This window comes from Sylvia atricapilla, chromosome 3, assembly GCF_009819655.1.
Source record: "Sylvia atricapilla isolate bSylAtr1 chromosome 3, bSylAtr1.pri, whole genome shotgun sequence".
In the NCBI taxonomy this organism is placed as follows: Eukaryota; Metazoa; Chordata; class Aves; order Passeriformes; family Sylviidae; genus Sylvia; species Sylvia atricapilla.
Genome location: NC_089142.1, coordinates 455,290 through 470,225, shown reverse-complemented (window position 1 = coordinate 470,225; position 14,936 = coordinate 455,290). Strand labels below are relative to the sequence as shown.

The following is a 14,936-nucleotide window of genomic DNA, read 5'->3' as shown; positions in this document are numbered from 1 at the left end:
GACTGGGGTGAGCTCCGAGGGTCTCGGGATAAGTACAGAGGGTATCGGGATGCGCTCCGGGGGTCACGGGATGGATACAGAGGGTACCGGGATGTGATCCGGGGGTCACGGGATGGATAATAGAGGGTACCGGGATGTGATCCGGGGGTCACGGGATGGATAATAGAGGGTACCGGGATGGATAATAGAGGGTACCGGGATGCGCTCCGGGGGCGATGGGATGGATACAGAGGGTACCGGGATGCGCTCCGGGGCTCACGGGATGAGAGCGGGCCGTTCCTAGGCTGGCTCCCCGGGCCCCCGGGATAAGCTCTGGGGGTCGGTGGGGAACGGGGCTCAGGAAGGGGAAACTGAGGCAGGGGATCTCGGCCCCCGGCCCCGCGGTGGGCGCCGGCGGCCGGGGGCTCCCTCAGGCCTTTGGGGGCGATGCCGCGTCCCCGGTGCCATGCCCGGTCCCGTCCCGCAGGCGGAGAAGAAGGCCAAGGTGATCGCCGTGATGAACGTGGTGGAGGAGCCGGCGCGGGCCGAGGCGCAGAAGGAGGAGGAGGCCAGCCCTCCGCCCGCCCCGCAGCAGCCCACCGACCCCGCCTCGCCCAGCGTGGCCACCACGCCCGAGCCCGCCGTGGCCGACGCCGGCGACAAGAACGCCTCCAAATCGGCCGACGACGAGCCCGAGTACGAGGTGAGGGCAGGGCCGGGCGGAGCGGGGCCGCCGCGGGGCCGGGCCCCGGTGCGAGCCCCGCCGAGCCCCGCCATCCTCCCCGCAGGACGGGCGCGGCTTCGGCATCGGCGAGCTGGTGTGGGGCAAGCTGCGCGGCTTCTCGTGGTGGCCCGGCCGCATCGTGTCCTGGTGGATGACCGGCCGCAGCCGCGCCGCCGAGGGCACCCGCTGGGTGATGTGGTTCGGCGACGGCAAGTTCTCGGTGGTAAGTGGCGGCCCGGGGGCCCGGGCGGCGCCGGGAGCCGTGCTCCGGGTGTCCCCACGGCCGCCTCCTGTCCCCAGGTGTGCGTGGAGAAGCTGCTGCCCCTGAGCTCCTTCGCCAGCGCCTTCCACCAGGCCACCTACAACAAGCAGCCCATGTACCGCAAGGCCATCTACGAGGTGCTGCAGGTGAGCGGGGACACGTCCCGGGCCGCTGGCTCTGTCTGTGGGGGCAGCAGCTGGCTCTGCACCCGGCCAGGACCCGGCCCTGCCTCCCCTCCTGCCCCACCTGGGGGTCTCTTCAAAGGCGTGGGGGTCTGCGGGACCCCCTAAGGACATTTGTGGGGCACTCCCTAAGGAGGTCCCAGGCAGGGGCGTGAGGGGTTCTGGGGGTCTCTGCAGCCCAGGCCCTTCAGGGCGTCTCTCAGCACTGCTGGGAGGGTCTCTCGGGGGGGGATCCTGGCTTTGGGGGGTTCTCAGCAGTGTTGGGGCTTTCTTGTGGAAGTTCCTGACCGTGTTGGTCCCCCCGAGGCTGGGCCCTGCCTGGTTGGGCAGTGTGGGAGCAGCCGGGGGGCCGAGGCTGGGACGCCCCTGTGGGGTGGGTGACACCCTGTGGGGTGGGTGACACCTGCACCCCTGCAGGTGGCCAGCAGCCGGGCCGGGAAGATCTTCCCCGCGTGCCCCGAGAACGACGAGACGGACACGTCCAAGGTGGTGGAGATCCAGAACAAGCAGATGATCGAGTGGGCCCTGGGTGGCTTCCAGCCCTCCGGCCCCAAGGGGCTGGAGCCCCCCGAAGGTGAGCTGCCCGGGGGGTTCTGGGGACACTCACCGTCAGCTCTGGTGTCACCAGGGTGGGACAGGCCTGTGGGCTGGGACATCCTGGGGAGTTGGGACCCTGCTGGGGGGACCCTGGTGGTGGGTTTTGATGGGGGGACTCCACTGATGCCCCCCCGGTCCCGCAGAGGAGCGGAACCCCTACAAAGAAGTTTACACGGAGATGTGGGTGGAGCCCGAAGCAGCCGCCTACGCACCGCCCCCACCCGCCAAAAAACCCCGCAAAAGCACAACCCAGGAGAAGCCCAAGGTCAAGGAGATCATCGACGAGCGCACCCGAGGTACCCACGGGGGCTGGGGGTGCCCCCATGCCCACCACTCCTCTCTGGGGGGTGCTTTGGGAGGCTCACCGGGGGGGTGGGGGAACGAGAGCAGCTCCAGGCCTCTCCCCCGGGGTCCTTCCCTCCCAGGGATCCCTCCCTTCACCCCACAGCACCAGGGGACTTGGCTGGGGCCAGGCCCCTGACCCCCCTCTTCCCCCAGAGCGGCTGGTGTACGAGGTCCGGCAGAAGTGCAGGAACATCGAAGGTGAGTGTGGGGCTGGGGCACGTCCTGCAGCCACGGGCTGGGCTGGGTGTCTGTCCTTCCCTGCCTGGGCACACAGGGCTGTGGGGGCAGCTCAAGGGCTGGCTTGTCCCACCCCTCAGCCTGGCTGGCAGCAGGGACACGGCTGTGATGTGGCAGTGGCCCACCCTGGATGGTGGCAGGGATTCCCAGGACACTGCTGGGGTCTGGTGTGGGGTTGGAGGGCAGTGGGAATCCTGCCTGCTGCTCCCAGGGTTGGTCCCCAGCTCTGCTGTGACCCCAGCATGGGGTGAGTGTGTCCTGGGGACTGCAGGACAGGGGTTGTGGTGTCCCCACGCTGGGTGGGGTGCCAGGGTGATGTGTCCCCTTCTCCCCCAGACATCTGCATCTCCTGCGGGAGCCTCAACGTCACCCTGGAGCACCCTCTGTTCATCGGGGGCATGTGCCAAAACTGCAAGGTACGGTGTGGTGCCGGGCCAGGGGGCTCTCACAGGGTACCCCAGCCTGTCCTGGGGTCCCCAGTGTCCCCAGGCCCGCAGTGACACCCTGGCTGTCCCCAGAACTGCTTTCTGGAGTGCGCCTACCAGTACGACGACGATGGGTACCAGTCCTACTGCACCATCTGCTGCGGCGGCCGCGAGGTCCTCATGTGTGGCAACAACAACTGCTGCAGGTGTGGGGCTGGGGGGCTGCAGGGGTGGGGCTGGGGGTGCCACAGGGCTGGGGGGAACCAGGCAGCTTTCACTGGGGCCCCTCTCCTGTCTGCCATGAGGCTGGGCAAGTTTGGTGTTGCCACGTTCGTGCCACGTGGTTTTGGTGATGCCAGTCCTGGTGTGGGACTGGAGAGTTTTGGTGATGTCTCAGTCTTGGCAGGGGATTGGGAAGGTTTGGTGATGCCAGTGTTGGCACAGGAGTCCAGCAATGCTGGCCCTGTTTTGGGGCTGGATGTTTTGGCAATGCCGTGGTCTGTGGCACAGGAGAAGGCGGGTTTGGTGATGCCAGAGCTGGCATGGGACTGGGAGGTCCTGGTGGTGCCACTGTCCCTGTGTTGGGCTTTGATGTCCCAGTCCTGGCAGGGCTCTGGGTGGGCTCTGGTGATGCTGCAGTCCCGCCATGGTCAGTGATGCCAGTCCTGTGTGAGGCTGGGAAGTTCTGGTGATGCCAAGTTCTGTTGTGGGAATTGGGTGATGTCATTAGGGAGACTTCCCAGTCTGAGCATTCCTGAGCCTCCTAGGCTGTCACACCCCCCGTGTGACCCCCCAGAGCCCCATTCCCCGTCAGAGCCCAGGTTTCCAATGGCACAGAAACACAAACAGCCCGAGCTGGTGCCTCCGAGGAGGGATCCCAACAAAAGAACCACTCAGCTTTATCCTGTCAGTGTGCCCCCCTCCAAGTCTCCCTGTTCCTGCAGGCTCCTCAGCTCATCCTTCCACCTGGCTGGCAGGCAGCTCTCTTCATCTCCTTTGTTACCTTCTCCCGACCCCTGCCGTGTCTCTGTGTCTGTTCACCCGGCTGGGTCACCCTTCCTCGCCCTCTTTGTTATCCCAAAGCTCAGCAGTTCACCTCAGCTCAGCCTCTGCGGCTCAGTCTGCACTTCAGCCCCACTACCCGGCCCAGATCTATTCACCTCAACACCGGTGTGGGATATTTCGTGATGTCTCAGTCCTCGTGTGGAGCTGGAGAGGTTTTGGCAGTGCCACAGACCTGGCACGGAAATCGGGTGCTGCCAGTCTTGGTGTGGGCCTTGGGAATGTTTTGGTGATGCCACAGTCCCAGCAAGGGAAGCTGTGGTGGTGCTTCAGTCCTGGTGTAGGAATTCAGTGATGGCAGTCCTGGTTTGGGGCTGGGAGGATTTGTGATGTCCCAGTGCAAGACTGGACAGATTTTCATGGATGTTCCTGCCATGGGCTGTTGATTATACCAGTCTTTGTTTGGGACTGGGATGTTTTAATGATGCCACAGCCCTCGTGTGTAAGTTTGGGAGGTTTGGTAATGTTCTGGTCCAGGTGTGGGGTTGTGGGAGTTTTGGCAATGCCCTGGTCCTGCCTGGATGGAGCTGGGAAGTCTGGGTGATGCCACAGTCCTGTCATGGGGATTGGGTGATGCCAGTTGTGGTCTGAGACTGGGAGGTTTTGGTGGTGCTTCGGCCCTGGTTTGTGGGGTTGGGGGAAGTTTTGGTAATGCCCCAGACTGGAAATGATGTGGTCCTGCTGTGGAGTTTTGGGTGACACCAGTCCAGGGTTTTGGAGGTTTTGGCAGTGAAAAGATGCTGTAGGGCTGGGGGAGGTTCTGGCGATGCCCCAGTGCTGCCGTGGAGCTCAGTAGTTCTGCAGGTGTCCCAGGTCTGGTGTGGGACCGAGGTTTTCGTGTTGAGGCTTTTGGTGGTGCCACAGTCCTGCGTGGGGTTGGGGGTGATGCCAGTTCTGGTTTGAGGTGATGAGGTTTTGGTGAAGGCACAGGCCTGTAGGGCTGGGAAATGCCAGACCACGGCTGTGTGTGGGCAGAGCTGTGGGACCCCCGTGGGTGACACCCCAGTTGGAGCTGGGTAGATCCTGGTGGTGTCACCGCCCTGGCACCAGCCCCGCTGCTGACCCTGGCTCCCACCTGTGCCAGGTGCTTCTGTGTGGAGTGTGTGGACCTGCTGGTGGGCCCGGGGGCGGCACAGGCGGCCATCAAGGAGGACCCCTGGAACTGCTACATGTGCGGCCACAAGGGCGTCTACGGGCTGCTGCGGCGGCGGGAGGACTGGCCCTCGCGCCTGCAGATGTTCTTCGCCAACAACCACGACCAGGAGTTTGTGAGTGCCCCTCCCTGCTGCCCCCAGCCCTTCCCTGCTGCCCTGAGCCCCTTCCTGCTGCCCCCAGCCCCTTCCCTGCTGCCCCCATCCCTTCCCTGCTGCCCCCAGCCCCTCCCTGCTGCCCCCAGCCCCCTCCCTGTTGCCTCCAGCCCCTCCCTGCTGCCCCCATCCCTTCCCTGCTGCCCCCATCCCTTCCCTGCTGCCCCCATCCCCTTCCCTGCTGCCCCCCATCCCTCCCCTGCTGCCCCCAGCCCTCTCCCTGCTGCCCCCCAGCCCTCTCTGCTGCCCCCAGCCCTCTCCCTGCTGCCCCCCATCCCCTCCCTGCTGCCCCCAGCCCCCTCCCTGCTGCCCCCAGCCCCCTCCCTGCTGCCCCCAGCCCCTCCCCTGCTGCCCCCAGCCCTCTCCCTGCTGCCCCCAGCCCTCTCCCTGCTGTGCCCATCCCCTCCCTGCTGCCCCCAGCCCCTCCCCTGCTGCCCCCAGCCCCTCCCCTGCTGCCCCCAGCCCCTCCCTGCTGCCCCCAGCCCCTTCCCTGCTGACCCCAGCCCTTTCCCTGCTGCCCCCAGCCCTCTCCCTGCTGCCCCCAGCCCTCTCCCTGCTGCCCCCATCCTCTCCCTGCTGCCCCCAGCCCCTCCCTGCTGCCCCCAGCCCCTCCCTGCTGCCCCCATCCTCTCCCTGCTGCCCCCAGCCCCTCCCTGCTGCCCCCAGCCCTCTCCCTGCTGACCCCAGTCCCCTGGTTTCCAGGACCCACCGAAGGTGTACCCGCCGGTGCCGGCGGAGAAGAGGAAGCCCATCCGGGTGCTGTCGCTCTTCGATGGCATCGCCACAGGTGTGTGGGGGTCCCTGGCCCCATGGCCCTTGCAGGGCTCCCCCAGGGCGTGTGTGGGGTTGGATTGCTGGGGTGAGAGCAGCCCGTCAGTGCTGCTGTCACAGGGTGTGTGACACCAAGTCTGACATTGTACTCGTGCCTTATTGCTTTGTTGTTTGCCTTAAGTAACGCGGTCCTGCCGTGAGTCAACCAAAAACCAATGTTTGGGTGACCGTGGCCAATGCATCAGGCTTGGGGTACCATTTATTTAACCAGCTCAAGTCCAGAGAAGCCTTTCTCAACCTGCTTGGTCAGACTGCCAGTAGACAATTGGCTGATACCAAAAAATATCTCTTCAGATCTTTCACGATTCATTGCAAATCCCACTGAGAGATGAGGTATCTGGACCAAGTTTCCGCCTGAAGCAGCCGATGAACCTCAAGAATTGGAAATCCTTGGCTCAGTGAAAATTAATTTCTGCATGAAATTTGAGTTTCCTGGGTCAAAGCGAATTAAAGACAAAATTAGAGATGTCACTCCAAATCACGCTTTGTACAAAAATGCGACGTCTTGGTGCAGTTCCACCACAGTCTCCTGCGTAACACCCAGCCACTTCCCTTTGCTGTCACTCAGCTTTGGAAGCCTTTCCCATGGCCTCAGGCCAAAGGCAGTGCCCTCCTGAGGGTCACTACGTGTCAGAACAGAAAACCTGGTGTTTGCAGCTCCCAGGGTTCCAGCAGCTGTGGGCAGATCTGTTGTCTCCACTCCAGGGGTCCCACACTAGAGGGGAGCAGGAAGGGGGACAGCCCTGGGGGGTGGCACAGGTGGGGACAGGGCTCATGGCCACTCCCCACGGCTCCCTGCAGGCCTGCTGGTGCTGAAGGACCTGGGCATCCAGGTGGACAGGTACATCGCCTCCGAGGTGTGCGAGGACTCCATCACCGTGGGCATGGTGAGGCACCAGGGCAAGATCATGTACGTCGGGGACGTCCGCAACGTCACCCAGAAACACGTACGTCCCTCCCCTGCTGCCACTCGGCCTCCTGAGCCCCTCCCTGCCAGCCCCTCGGCCCCCCGGGGCTGCCAGAGCTCCAGGAGCCTTTGGACAACACTCCCAGGGCCCGGGGTGGGAGTGTCAGGGTGTCCTGTGCGTGGCCAGGAGTTGGGACTCAGTGTCCTGGTGGTGGGTCCCGTCTCACTCCAGGAGCTTGGCCACTGTCAGGGCCCCTGTCCCCCAGGCTGTGGCAGCACCTGGCTCACCTGAGGTCCCCTTTTCCCTCTTGCAGATACAGGAGTGGGGCCCCTTTGATCTGGTGATTGGGGGCAGCCCCTGCAACGACCTGTCCATCGTCAATCCGGCCAGGAAGGGTCTCTACGGTAGGAGAGGGCTGGGGCTCCACAGGGGTTGGGGGGCTGCCCCCCAGGGCTGGCAGAGACCCCCAGCCCTTAGCCCAGCCCCTCCTCTCTCCCCACAGAGGGCACTGGGCGCCTCTTCTTCGAGTTCTACCGCCTGCTGCACGAAGCCCGGCCCAAGGAGGGCGACGACCGGCCCTTCTTCTGGCTCTTTGAGAACGTGGTGGCCATGGGCGTGAGCGACAAGAGGGACATCTCGCGCTTCCTGGAGGTCAGTGCCCGCCTGGGGTCACCCCACTGCGGCCCCGGGGACCCCCAGCTCCCACCCCCACAGCAAGGGGGGCTGCCCAGCCCCACTGACCTTCCCCACTCTGCCTCCCTCAGTCCAATCCCGTCATGATTGATGCCAAAGAAGTGTCTGCAGCGCACCGGGCACGGTACTTCTGGGGGAACCTGCCCGGCATGAACAGGTAGGTGAGAGCAGCCCAAGGCTGGGCCTGGCTCTGGGAGGGTGGGCTGCACTCCTGGCTCCTCCTGCAGCCCACATCTGGGGCTCTGGGGATCCCCTGCCCCTGGTTCAGTGCTGGGCAAGAGCAGGAGGCTCACAAAGAGGTGATGGCACACCTAGAAAGCTGTGGTGGTTCTCCCGTGGGGTGGCTGGTCCTGTCCCAGCTCTTTTCTGCTGGAGAGGTGGCACTGAGCTGTCCTTTGTGTCCCTCTTGGATGTTGGCCCTGGGGACCCACAGCCAGTGGCCACGGATGGGCTCCCACAGAAATTGGCTGCTCCTTGCCCATCACCTGCCACAGACCCCCAAAACAGCCGTGGCCACCTTGTGACCCCCTCAAACCCCAGCTGGAGACCTGCCCTGTGCCCGTGGTGGGGGACAGTATGGGGACACAGTGCTCCAAATGTCTCTCTCCTCCCGCAGGCCACTCGCATCCACCGTCAACGATAAGCTGGAGCTGCAGGAGTGCCTGGAGCATGGCAGGATAGCAAAGGTCAGCCAGGGCTGGGTGCTGAGGGGGTGTGTGGAGGGACAGGACCGGGGGTCCAGGGCTGTCAGCAGCAGTCCCAGGCTCCCTGGGGCGCAGGGTGGGGGTTTCAGGAGGGACGGATCAGTGAGGATATATGGAGCGTGCTGGGGGCTCCAGCCTGACCAGCCCGTGCCTCTTACAGTTCAGCAAAGTGCGAACCATCACCACCCGCTCCAACTCCATCAAGCAGGGCAAGGACCAGCACTTCCCCGTGTTCATGAACGAGAAGGAGGACATCCTGTGGTGCACGGAGATGGAGAGGTACCGCGGGGCGCCGGCCGGGGCCGCGGAGCTGTGTCCCGCCCTCGGCACGCCCCTGAGCCCTGCCATTCCCGTGTCCCTCTGCAGGGTGTTCGGCTTCCCCGTGCACTACACGGACGTGTCCAACATGAGCCGCCTGGCCCGGCAGAGACTGCTCGGCAGGTCCTGGAGCGTGCCGGTGATCCGCCACCTCTTCGCGCCCCTGAAGGAATACTTTGCCTGCGTTTAGAGATGGGCAGGAACTGGTCACACACACGGAGCGAGTCGGAAACAAACCCATCCACGCCAAGAGAAGTGAACACACGGAATGAGAGAAGAGTCAGCACCCAGAAGAGAGACGGGATTTCTCAGCCCGACGGGAACCCAGCACACGTCTCCCCGAGCGAAAGGGGTCGGTGTCCTCTCCGGAATTTCCCAGGATCAGCTTTAGCTATTTAAAAAAAAACAAACAAAAACCACAGGAAGCAAACAAACAATGAAGCCGGCAAACGCAAACAAACAGCGACGAAACAGAAAAGGAAAAAAAAAAAAAAGAAAAAGAAAAGAAACCAAAACCTTTTTTTTTCCTTTTTTTTTTTATTTTTATTTTTATTTTTGGGTAACCTTTTTTTTTTTTTTTTTTTTTTTTTTTAAATTTTAATTTTCCGCTCTTTTCTGGCTGGGTTTTCCTGTCGGTTTTGGTTTCCACTTCTCGGAGCAGCGGGCGAGACGAGACTCCGTCGCCAGCGCCGCTCTCGGAGAGGGGGGAAACGGCAGCAGGAAAGCCCAGTCGGGAGAGAGGCGGAGGCAAAGGAGACCCGCTCTGCTCCGAGACCCGCTCCGAGACCACTCCGCTCCGTCCGCGCCAGCGCCCGGCCCCGGCCCCGGCCGCGCTCGGCGGCTCCAGCGCCCGGCGGCTGAGCCTCGCTCCGTTCCACCAGCACCGCTCTCCGGTGACATGGAGCCGACCCGGCAGGGAGGCCGGGAACACACACACCACACACACACCTTTTCTACAGTATTTTGGGTGCCTACCACATGGAAACCTTGAAGAGAGCAGATCCTAGAAGCCGCTGTTACCTCTTGTTTACAGTTTATATATATATGATAGATATGAGATATAGATATATATATATATAAAAGGTACTGTTACTACTGTACAACCTGACTTCATAATGGTGCTTTACACAGCGGGGTGAGTCGAGACATCAGCTTCCACGTTGCCTTACGTGCCGGGCCTTTCCGAGCGAGCGGCAGGGCCGGGGCGGCCGGGCGGAAGCGTCTCCATCCCGAGTCATGCAATAACCTTTTTCTGTCCCGAACGGAAGCGCCTCGGCGGTGTCCCCCCTGCCCCGCCGGCGCCACCCCACAGCGTACTGGTGCTCTTCTGCGTACGTGGCGTCCGGCGGGGCTGGTGCCGGGCGTCCCCCGGTGCCCCGGCAGCAGTGGCGGGGGTCCTGCCCCCCGGCCGTGCCCCTGTCCCTCCGGGGCGGCGTGGGGCACGGCGCTGCGGCCAGGCCCCGGCCGAGGGCGGCGGCGGGGACGCCGGCGGGGCAGGGGGGACAGAGCGGTGCCGGAGCGCGGCCGGGGCGTTTCTGGCATGGCACGGGGATGGCTGCGGGTCCCTGGTGCTACATCCGCGGGACCGGGCTGGCGGCAGGAGGGCGATGCCCCGGCGAGCCGGGACGGGACCACGGCGGTGTCACCGCGGCCGCCGGGCCATCGCTCCCCTGCCCCACGCGTGGTTTTGGAGCGAGCGTGTCCCCTCGGTGCCCTCCGTGGGGCGGCCCCGTGCCCCGCTGGGGTGACGGGTGCCCGCGGGGACACCGTGGCGGCGGTGGCGGTGTCGGTGGTGTCAGTGACGGTGGCAGCCCCGGCCGCAGGGGCCGTGGGGAGCAGCCGCGGTGTGACGGAGCGCGGGCAGGTGCTGGCAGTGCGGTGCGGTGCGGTGGATGGTGCTACTGGTCCGGCGGCCGCGGTGCCGCGGGCTCCGGCCCGGTGCAGCCCCGGTGCCCGCGGGGCGGCCGGGCCCAGTGCGGCAGGGACTGGTGCTAGGGCGCGGGGAGGGTCCCGGGGGGCCCGGGCCCATCGCTGTCTCCTCTCTAACTGTGAAAGGTGCGGGTTCCGGGGCTGCGCTCGCTGCGGGGTGCTGGCTAATGGCAGCGAGCCGCGGCCCGTGTGCTCCCAGGTGCTGGGACCGACGGCGGCGGGGCCCCCACCTCCCCTTCCCTCCTGGTGCTACTGGGGGCTTGGGGGCCCCTCTGGGTGCGGGGGGCACGGGCAGCTGGGCAGGCACGGGCGGCCGCGGTGGGGGCACCGCGGGGCCTGGCTTTGCCGGGGAGTGAGGGTGACGAGGCGGGAGGGCGCCGGCCCCGGGCTCCGGGCTCCTGCTCGCTCCCGGGGCTGGACGGCACAGGATGGCACAGGACCGCTGCGCTGGGCACTGGTCCTGCCTGGGGCCCGTGTGGCCCCACGACCCCGTCTGTGGGGCTGGCGTGGCCCCGGGCGTCCTGTGTGGGGCACTGGGGGTCCTGCATGGCCCTGCAGCACCGCTGCAGGCCCTGCATGGCTCCGTGCCACCGGCTCTGGGTCCTGCGTGGATCCACGGCGCTGGCTGTGGATCCTGCACGGCCCCACAGACCTTGGTGCAAGTGCTGCATGGCCCTGCAGTGCTGTTTGCAAGCCCTGCAGTGCTGATTGCAGGCCCTGCGTGGCAAATTCGCCGTGGCAAATGCGGGTCCTGCGTGGCCCCACAGCATCGTTGGTGGGCCCTGCGTGGCCCTGTGGCGCTGGGTGCTGATCCTGCATGGCCTTGAGGTGCTGGGTGCTGGTCCTGCACGGCCCTGCAACGTTGTTGACGGGTCCTGCGTGGCTCTGTGGCACTGGGTGCACGGTCCTGCAGCTCTGGGTGCTGGTCCTGCACAACCCTGCGGCACTGGGTGCTGACCCTGCACGGTCCTGCAGCTCTGGGTGCTGACCCTGCGTGGCCCTGCAGCTCCGGGTGCCGGTGCTGCCCCGTCCTGTGGCACCGTCGGCGGGTTCTGCACGGCCACGCGCTGGGTGTGGGGGTCCCGGCGGACCCCCGGGGCCGCCCCGGCTCGGCCCGGCCCCGCAGCTCTTCCTGGGACCCCCCTGGCCCCGCTGCACCTTTGGGGGCTGGGTCCCGGCAGGTGCTGTGGCGCCGGGCCGGCGGGAAGCAGGTTCCTGCTGGGAACAGGTGCCGGCAGCGGTGGGGACCGTGGGGATGCCTGGGGCAAAGAAGAGTTCAGTTTTTAATGTACCCGACTCACGTCTTTTTTTAAAAAACAACCAGACAAATTCTGTTGCACAGCCCTAGATGAAAACTCAAAACAACACAGAAAGGCCTAAATTCCTTAAGATCCGCCGAGGGAGTGGGGACAAACACGGTGCTAAAACATTTTATTAAAAATATATATTGTTAAATTAAGTCTGCTGTCTGGACAATGACTGTTTTGTTTCTCGTAGTGGAGTTTCAAAGAGCACTATTATTTTACTCTTATATATTATTATTAAAAAAAAAACAAAAAAAAAAACAAAAAAGAAAAAGGCATTTTAACTTTGTACTTGAAAACTAAATGAGAGATTTCATGTGTTTTAGCCTAGACATTGAAGTAGCTGACGCTTAACTATTTGTGGGAATCATGTACTCATCATCCCGAGGAATACGCGCGTAGAGCTGGTACCCTCCTTCCTCCCTTTGAGTTGGCTCCACATTCCCGGCGCCGCCGCGGCCGCCCCCGGCTGCTCTCCCTCCCCTCTTCCCGCCCCCAGCCCAAAACCCACCCCCAGGTTTATTTTCTACTTCTCTCTCTCTCTCTCTCTCTCTCTCTCTCGGTTCGTTGCCCCTGTTTTTTTTTTTTTTGTTGGTTTGTTTTTTTAGGGTCGCTTCTCTATTTATTGCCGCTGAACTGTGCATTTCACGGCCGGAGGTGCCGCGGGCGCCCGGCGCTGTTGTATCTGTGTGAGTATTGCTCGTGACATAGCTGTTCTGAACTAATAAAGGTCAATGCGTGCAGCAGATGTAGAAAGTCTGTCCGTCCCGCTTCCATCCCATCCTCCTTTTTCTTTTTTTCTTCGGTGCCCAGAAGAGTATAATACAGACGAGCTCCTTTCTAATGTACTTGTGCTGGAGAACACTTGAATAAATGTCCTGTTTTGTGCAAAAAAAAAAAAGAGAAAAAAAGAGGAAAAAAAAAAAAGAGAGGAAAAAAAAAACACTCCGCTGTGTGGTTGTGTGGTCTGTCCTGGTGATGGGGTCCTGGTGGGTGGGGAGATCCTGGTGCTGGTGGGGAGGTCCTGGTGATGGTGGGGCCCTGGTGATGGTGGGGCCCTGGTGGCTTTGGGATCTGGGGGGACAGTGGGGTCCCAGGGCAGCTGCTGAAATCCAGATGTGTGGTGGGGTCCCAGGGCGAGGGGTGATCCCAGCACCAGTGGTGGTGGGCTTCTGGAAGGTGGTGGAGTTCAGGTGCTTGTGGAGTCCTGGAGAGCACTGGGCTCCCTGGGGCTGGTGGGGTCCAGGTGACAGTGGGGTCCCAGCCCTGAGGTGTTTGGGTTCCCAGTGAGCAGTGGGGTGCCAGGGGGTCCCGGGTGTGGGGGCTGTGGGTAGAGCCCAGCTCCCTTGGGCACTGTTCCACTCCCACTGGTGGCCACTGATGCCCACTCCCAGCAGAGTGGGAGCTCCGCATTTCTGCCTCGTGAGGAAACTGCCCAGTGCAGCTCCTGCCTCAGTTTCCCCTCCGGTTAGGCTGTGTCGGGTGAGACTCTTGGGTTGGTGGGTGGACATGGGGTGGGCAAGCAGTGGCTGTGACAGGTGTGACAGCTTGGGGACATGTGCCCTGCTGGGGCTGGTGCTCCAGGCTGCTGAGGGCCATGGAAACCTCACAAAGGACAAAAAGGCCGAGTGCTGGTGCTGCACCTGGGCTGGGACAACCCCCAGGACCAATCCAGGCTGGGACATGAATGGATCCCAGAGCAGCCCTGGGAGAGGAACGCGGTGGGTGAGAGGCTGGACACAGCCCAGCTCGGGACCCCCAGTCCTGGGAGATCCCCCACCCCAGCGGGGACACAGGAATGGGGACACTGTGCCCCTGTGACCTGCTCTGCTGAGACCCCAGCTGCAGAGCTGCCACAGCCCTGGGGCCTGTTCTGACCCAAAGACCACAAGTGTCTGTCCCCAACACTGTCAGGGCCACAGAAGGGAGGAATTAATGACAGGAAGGTGCCAATTCCAGGCCTGGAAAAGACAAGATCTGGTCGGCATATCCTGGTTTAACCTGTCCAGACAAAACTTCCCCGCTGTGACTGTGGAGAGAAGCAAATGCTCATACACGAGTCGGTCAAACACCACCCCAGGTTAGGGACAGGAGGCAGCTGTGACCACCAGCGGCCACCCAAGCCTCCTAAATATTCCTTGTGGGTACCTGGAAGTGGGACTGGATAAACTGGAACTGCTGCCCGGGTGTGAGGAAGATAAATTCAATGATCTTAAACCCAGGGCGAGCAAACAAAGCTTGGGAAGAAGGATGTGCCACTGGGAGTGGACACCAAGACTGAAGAACTCACCAGCCACAAGGACGTTCAGCAGGAGCCCCAAGATAAGGAAGAAACTGATAAAACCAGCTGGGGCATGGAGCTGAACCAGCTCCAGCAGGGGAAGGGGAAACCCCAGCAGGGGCAGATTGTCACCACTGACTCCCAGCCCAGAGCCCCAAACAGCCACTGGTCCAAAAGGAGTAACACTGAGCATGGGGCTAATCAGCTTTAGAGGCAAAGGACACGTTTAACCAATGGAAGGTAGACTACTAATTAATAATTGAACCGTGTAACTTGTAGCCGATGACGCTAATCCCTTTGTTTGCTAAAAGGTATAGAAGTGAAAAGATTTGGAAGCTGGGACAGGGCTTTGTGGGTTTCCCACCCAGCCCCTTTCTGTGCAGAGCCATGAACCAGGGCCCACCCCATCAGAGGAGGCCAGGGTGAAAAAGGAGCAAGGGGACACTGCTGGATCCACAGGTGGGATTCATTCTCTCTCTTCCTCTCCACTTTTCCATTTCTTTCTATCTACCTCACATTTATTATTAAGTAAAATTGGTATTGTTGACTTTGGCAAAGGGTCTCATTTGCAACTTAATTCAGGCAGAGGCATCTCCAATTAACTGGATCTTAACAGGGCCAAGCAGCACAAGGAGCTGGAGCTGCTGGAGAGAGTCCAGAGGAATCCACGGAGCTGCTCCAGGGCTGGAGCCCCTCTGGAGCCAGGCTGGGAGAGCTGGGGGTGCTCACCGGGAGAGGAGAAGGCTCCAGGGAGAGCTCAGAGCATCTTCCAGGGCCTAAAGGGGCTCCAGGAGAGCTGCAGAGGGGCTGGGGACAAGGGCTGCAGGGACAGGACACAGGGAATGGCT

At 62.6% G+C, this 14,936-nt stretch overlaps 1 protein-coding gene across 1 annotated transcript in view; it reads left to right on the top strand.

The window, feature by feature from the left end:
* Window positions 1-8,990, top strand: part of DNMT3A (DNA methyltransferase 3 alpha) — a 34,238-nt gene extending 25,248 nt beyond the window's left edge. Inside the window, exons 7-23 of the mRNA XM_066314555.1 lie at window positions 467-682; window positions 768-926; window positions 1,004-1,111; window positions 1,565-1,721; window positions 1,888-2,040; window positions 2,243-2,287; window positions 2,663-2,742; window positions 2,845-2,957; window positions 4,898-5,081; window positions 5,823-5,907; window positions 6,753-6,898; window positions 7,173-7,263; window positions 7,362-7,510; window positions 7,624-7,709; window positions 8,169-8,238; window positions 8,417-8,535; window positions 8,623-8,990. Coding sequence (XP_066170652.1) covers window positions 467-682; window positions 768-926; window positions 1,004-1,111; window positions 1,565-1,721; window positions 1,888-2,040; window positions 2,243-2,287; window positions 2,663-2,742; window positions 2,845-2,957; window positions 4,898-5,081; window positions 5,823-5,907; window positions 6,753-6,898; window positions 7,173-7,263; window positions 7,362-7,510; window positions 7,624-7,709; window positions 8,169-8,238; window positions 8,417-8,535; window positions 8,623-8,764 — 2,103 coding nt within the window. The 3' untranslated portion in view covers window positions 8,765-8,990. The remainder of the gene's footprint in view (window positions 1-466; window positions 683-767; window positions 927-1,003; window positions 1,112-1,564; window positions 1,722-1,887; window positions 2,041-2,242; window positions 2,288-2,662; window positions 2,743-2,844; window positions 2,958-4,897; window positions 5,082-5,822; window positions 5,908-6,752; window positions 6,899-7,172; window positions 7,264-7,361; window positions 7,511-7,623; window positions 7,710-8,168; window positions 8,239-8,416; window positions 8,536-8,622) is intronic.
* Window positions 8,991-14,936: the final 5,946 nt, after the last annotated feature.